Below are 5,943 nucleotides of genomic sequence, written 5' to 3'. Positions count from 1 at the left end.
CGTCTGTCTGCGTTAACCTCTGAAAATGAAAGTGAAAGTAGGGGATTTCAAGACTTCTAACTGGTGTTATAATACATAAAATAATTCTGCTGATCTTCTTGATAAATTACATCTGACAAGCTTTTTTGCAAGGGAACATACTCCTTATCAACAAGTATGAGGCTCAATTTAATACCTTATCACAGTTTTTTTTATTCAGGTCTACAAATTAAGGAACTTGTAATTTTTTCTGCACTACTTTCTTCTCCTACCGATTCTAAAAATAATTAGAGGTATGTACCCATATGGCAGCCATAAACAAGGAAATTAATGTGATTAGACAAGGCAGAGGCCAGTTGGACAAAAAGTCTTACAAAGAGTCATCTCTATCCAGGAAAAGTATGAATATGATAAAATGTTATGGTTGTCATAAAAAGGGACATTACAATCGAAATTGTCCAGAGAAAAACAGAGAGACACTTTTGGTAGCAAAAAGACTTCAGGGAGATGCGATACCGGAAGGAAATATAGTGATAAGGGTTCAAATGGACAGTAAACTGGCAAGCTTGGCTCTTGCTCAAACGAGGCTGGAATGTTCCTTTATGTATTGATAAATAGTGTTAGGGTGAAAATGTTAGTAGAGGGGCTACGGTTACGATGCTGTCATTAACTTTATTGGACAAAGTAAAAGACCATCGGGCATTTGAAATCCAAGAACCTTGACTGAAATTTTACACTGCAGATGGTGATAAATTAAAGTTGGAAGGTAAAGTCAGTACTGAGATGGCAATTGGAAGACATCCCATAAAGACATTAGCTTTGGTAGCTAATCTTTAGGTAGAGGGTATTCTCGGATTAGACATGATCAGACGTTTTGATATGATCATAGATGCAAAACGACGTTTTGTTAATTGAGGACGAAAGTATTCCTATGATTTATGAGGGTAAATTTGGATGCTTTAGAGTTGTAGCAGAAGTAACGGTCACCATACCACCGAGTGAACTTATTATACCAGGAAAAACTTTACTCTTGACGAGGAGCAACAACAAACACAGGGTATTGTAGAACCTAAAGAGAAAGAAGATACTAATAGGCCATTGATTGCTAGAACTTGTGTTCAACCAATGAAAAATAATATTTTGCCAGTGAGATTTTTGAACGTGGAGTCTGAACCAAAAGTGGAGTACAAGAACACAGAGATTGGGCAATTTTAGGAAACGGAACAAGTTACCTCAAATTATGCCAGTGAACCAGCAAAGCGGCCTGACATAGAAAACTTGCATAATGACTCGGTGATGCATCTAACAAAGAAACAAGCTAAGGAAGTAAAAAAGTTTCTTTGGAGGTACAAATCATTGTGTGCCAAGAGTAATAATGATCTTGGAAAAACCAATATAGTCAAACACAAGATTGACTCTAGAGATGCGAGACCTATAAAACAACCTGTTCGCCGTTCTCCTGCACACTTGGCAAAAGAAATTGAAAGAAATATTGATTAGATGCTAGACTGCAATATTATAGAACCATCGACAAGTCCCTGGGCATCCCCGATTGTACTGGTGAAAAAGAAGGATAATTCATACCGATCTTGTGTAGATTACAGGCATCTTAATGCTTGCACAGTTAAGGACGCCTATCCTTTGCCCAGGATTGATGAATCCTTAGAACAATTGTCTGGATACAGCTGGTTCTCTACTTTAGATATGTTTTCCGGGTATTGGCAGGTGGAACTTGATCCCAAGGACATACATAAAACGACTTTCGCCACACGTAGGGGTTTGTTTTTGGTTCCGAGTGATGCCTGTCGGATTTTGTTGTGCACCAGCCACGTTCGAAAGATTGATGGAAATGGTATTAGCAGGATTTCAATGGGAGGTTTGCCTGATTTACCTGGTTGATATAATCATTATGGGTAAATCATTCGGTGAAATGATGGCTAATTTTAAGCGAGTGTTTGACAGACTTCAATCAGCTGGGTTGCGATGAAGGCCAAGAAATGTCATTTGTTCCAGAGATCTGTAAAAATCTTGGGCCACATAATTTTTGAAGAAAGAATAATGACAGATCCTGAAAAGATAGAAAGTGTGAAAAACTGGCCATTACCAACAAGTGCAACTGAGGTTAGGTCTTTCCTTGGACTGTGTGGGTACTATTGGAAGTTTATAAAGGACTTTGAAAAGATTGCCAAGTGTCTACATAAGTTAACTGAAAAAAGGAGACCATTTGTCTGGAATGATGATTGCCAGATTGCTTTTGATTTGTTGAAACAAAAGCTTTTAACTACCCCAGTATTAGGACACCCCGACTTCACTAAAGAGTTTATACTGAACACGGATGCTAGCAGAGATGCTATTGGGCTATACTTTCTCAGGAACAAGAGGGTCATAAGAAAGTTATTGCCTATAGCAGTCATACCTTGTCCAAGAGTGAAAGAAGCTATTGCGTCACTAGGAAGGAGCTACTTGCAGTTGTTCATCTTGTTTAAGTTTTCAGACATTTCCTTCAGGGACGAAAAGTTCGTATTAGAACGGACCATAGTTTGCTAAAATGGTTATTGAGATTCAAGAACCCAGAGGGCTAACTAGCAAGATAGCTAGAAGTATTGAGTACATATGATATGTTTGATTGAACACCGCCCAAAAGCGCAACATCAAAATGCTGACCTCCGTAGTAGAATACCTTGCAAACAATGTGGTTTCGTTGCTGCTTGGGACAAAGAAGAGGAGTCAAGGTCTCTAAACATAATTAAGAACAATGAGGATGATGCTCAATTGCCAAATGATTCGTCTCTTAAAAGTATTCAATGAAATGATGCAGATGTTGCATTTATTGTCAAATGGTTAAAATGTGGAACAAAACCAAAATCCGAAGAACTAGCAGAAAAAAGTTTTTCTTTTTCGAGATATTGTGGGAAAATGGGACTTGTTACTTGTAAAAGATGGGTTACTGTGCAGAAAGTGGATTACTGAAAAGGGAAGCCCTATCTTTCAAGCTATAATATCATGGAGCGAGAGGCGGAAGGTACTCTATTTCTGCCAAGATTTCAAAGGGGTTGGACATCTAGGTCACAGGAAGACACTGGAAAGAGTGCGAAGTAAGTACTATTGGCCTGGTTGCAGGAAGGATGTAAGGCCATACGTTGCGGGATGTGAGAAATGTTCAAAGAGAAAAAGTCTGAATGTCACGAAGAAAGCTCCTATGAAGGTAGAAGAATCTGGAGTCCCCATGGAGAGAGTGGCTACCGATATTCTAGGAGAATTGCAAAAGACGGAGAGAAGTAACCGGTATATAATGGCAGTTGCTGACTTTTCACCAAGTGGACCGAGAGCTATGCCATACCCAACATGGAAGCATAAACGGTTGCTCGGATATTGGTGGAGGAAGTCTTCGCAAAATTTGGAGTGCCTAGAATACTTCATTCGGACCAGGGAAGGCAATAAGAATGTCTTCTGTTTCAAGAGCTCTGTGCCTTTCTTCATATTGAAAAGACAAGAATAACCCCCTATCACCCACAAAGTGATGGAATAGTTGAACGGTTTAATAAAACCCTTGCAACCATGATTAGTGCGTACGTGAACGAACACCAGACTAACTGGGATGGCTCTCTCCCATATGTTATGCAGGCCTATCGTTCTGCAGTTCACGAGACCACAGGCTATACACCCAACTTTTTAATGTTAGGTAGAGAGACATCTACACCCCTAGATCTCATGTACGAATTGCCAGGAGAGGTAAAAGATACTCCTAGAAACCAGTGGGTTTGGGAATTAAAGGAACGCTTAGAAGAAGCTTACAGGATAGTACAGGAAAATAGTAAGCAAGCTATGTGCCGACAATAGACATGTCCGGAAGCTTAGCTATGAAAAGATTGTCCCTGGTGACAGGGTTCTTGTGTACTTTCCGGTTCGCAAAATAGGTAGGTCGGCAAAATTGACCTCATATTAGCATGGTCCTTATACAATCTTAGGCAAATGCTCTGATCTGACCTACAAGCTTAAATGTGGGCCAAAAGGTAGAGAGCAAGTTGTCCCCGTAGATAGGATCAGAATAAGGCATCCCCAGTTACTGAGGGGAGAATCAAGTTCTAGTGAAGTTGATGAATTAGGTGATCAGCGACGTCTAGAAGATGAGGATAAAGTCTCTGATGAAAAAGATCACTTAGGGGATAAGAGTGATCAGGTGGAGGATACTTGGTCAGGAACAAGATAGAGTCAGACGATCAAAATGATATGTGGTCGCCAGATCCCACAAGAAGGAAAAGACGTCCACCAAAATGGATGTCAGACTGTGTCAGATATTAAATAATGTGTTAGAAATATGTATAGTTAGTGTCGAGTTTTGATATTTTAAACAGATAGTTTACACTGTAACGTTTTGTTTATATTTTGTCTTTCATAGATTACAATACCAAAGACAAAGATAACTGTCAAAAAGGGCAGGAAGTGCCCATTCTGTCCTTACTGTTTCATGAAAAATGAAGAATTGTCAAAGCACATTGGTGAATGCAGCATGGAACTGTTGTTCTGTAATTTTTGTGATTTCAATTCCACCACCTCCAAAAATTTGAGAAGGCATCTCAAGAGACAACATGACATTGGTGAAGAAACTGGCGTTGAGGTAGATTTAGTAGTTCAAAAGGAAGGCCCCAGTGAAAGTTGTGTCTCAGATACTAATCGTTGGTCACACAGGATCCTGGAGATCTTCGAGCGGTGTTTCCGCAGGATATAAGTGAGAGTTAGGATGAAGTCAACAAAGAGAAAAGTGGGAAGGAACTTCCGTGTAGTGATGAATCAAAGAGAGAAGGTAGACTCTATCGGAAACCCACTCGACCTTTACCAGTTTTTACTCCAGCTAGGGTTGCCACCGTGATAGATCCCAGACCTTTTAATCCAGCACCTGAGAAACAATCATGTGTACACAAAGAGTGTCAGACTGATCCAGTGTATTTCACGGAAAGCTTGAAAATTATAACCAAATGGGTCGAAGAGGGAAAACGAATCAAGAAGATTGAGAAGAAGAAATTGCTGTAAAAAATCATTTTGACATTCAGAAAGATATTTTGTTCATTTAAAGAAGCAAAACTACATAAATATTTAATACCCTTGAATTGTATGACTAAAGGTGTGGGTGATATTATGAATCAGTGTTGTACCAATCATTGTTAATAGGGTAGTTAAGGTTTTTGACATCGAATAACCTGTCTCCCCTACAATGAAATAGACTAGTCCAATGCTATATATATAGTGGGTGTTGGCCGATTCAGTCAGTCTATCTGAGAAGTCCGCGTTTGCTGCAGCAGAGTTGAGTAGTGGCTAGGTAAGGGTAATAGAGTAGTGAGGAAGCTGAATGGTAATGAATGGAAAAAAAAACAACAACAAACTCTTTGTATCTATTTAAATGCACTTTTAATCCTCTTGAGAGTACAATTACCTAACATTTAAATTTTCACACTTATCTTAGATGAGATTTGATTTCAAAGAATCATTTTAAATAATTTGTAATAAATCTTTAAAAATAATTCCGGTATGAGGTACACTAATTTTAGCCATTCTCTGTAACCACTTAAACTTGTCATGCATAGTCACCGATTTGGATGAAACTTTGCCCATTATTTGTACTTGACAACAAAAACATATTTCAAATAAAATTTGGTTGCTTTGTGTCTTGGTTGCCATGGATACAGCCGGACAAGTTTGAAAAATTGAGATTTTCAGCTACTTTAAGTCTTTATTGAGCCTTAATTAAAACTAGGAAATATAAATAAACCATTTTCACTAAAACATGACACCTTGTTGCCACTTATGCTATAAAGAAACTGTATAGAATATATCTCTAAGAAACAGGTAACTATGGCTACATTTGGAATACATTTTAAATGCTGAAAAATGCTAAAAAAGCTCAGTATTCACTAATGGTAGGTGTTTCATGATCAAACTCAATCAACAACTTAAGAAATACAATAA

The 5,943-nt window shown here is 38.4% G+C and overlaps 1 protein-coding gene across 1 annotated transcript in view; it reads right to left on the bottom strand.

The window, feature by feature from the left end:
• Nucleotides 1-4,790: 4,790 nt before the first annotated feature.
• LOC133194332 (uncharacterized) overlaps nt 4,791-5,943 on the bottom strand; it is an 8,186-nt gene continuing 7,033 nt past the window's right edge. Inside the window, exon 4 of the mRNA XM_061330310.1 lies at nt 4,791-4,876. Coding sequence (XP_061186294.1) covers nt 4,791-4,876 — 86 coding nt within the window. The remainder of the gene's footprint in view (nt 4,877-5,943) is intronic.

Source organism: Saccostrea echinata, unplaced genomic scaffold (assembly GCF_033153115.1).
Source record: "Saccostrea echinata isolate AGI-Se365-2 ecotype Australia unplaced genomic scaffold, CSIRO_AGI_Sech_v1 ptg000029l, whole genome shotgun sequence".
NCBI lineage: Eukaryota > Metazoa > Mollusca > Bivalvia > Ostreida > Ostreidae > Saccostrea > Saccostrea echinata.
The sequence above is the reverse complement of the archived record's forward strand: the minus strand, read 5'-3'. Positions and strand labels throughout refer to the sequence as shown.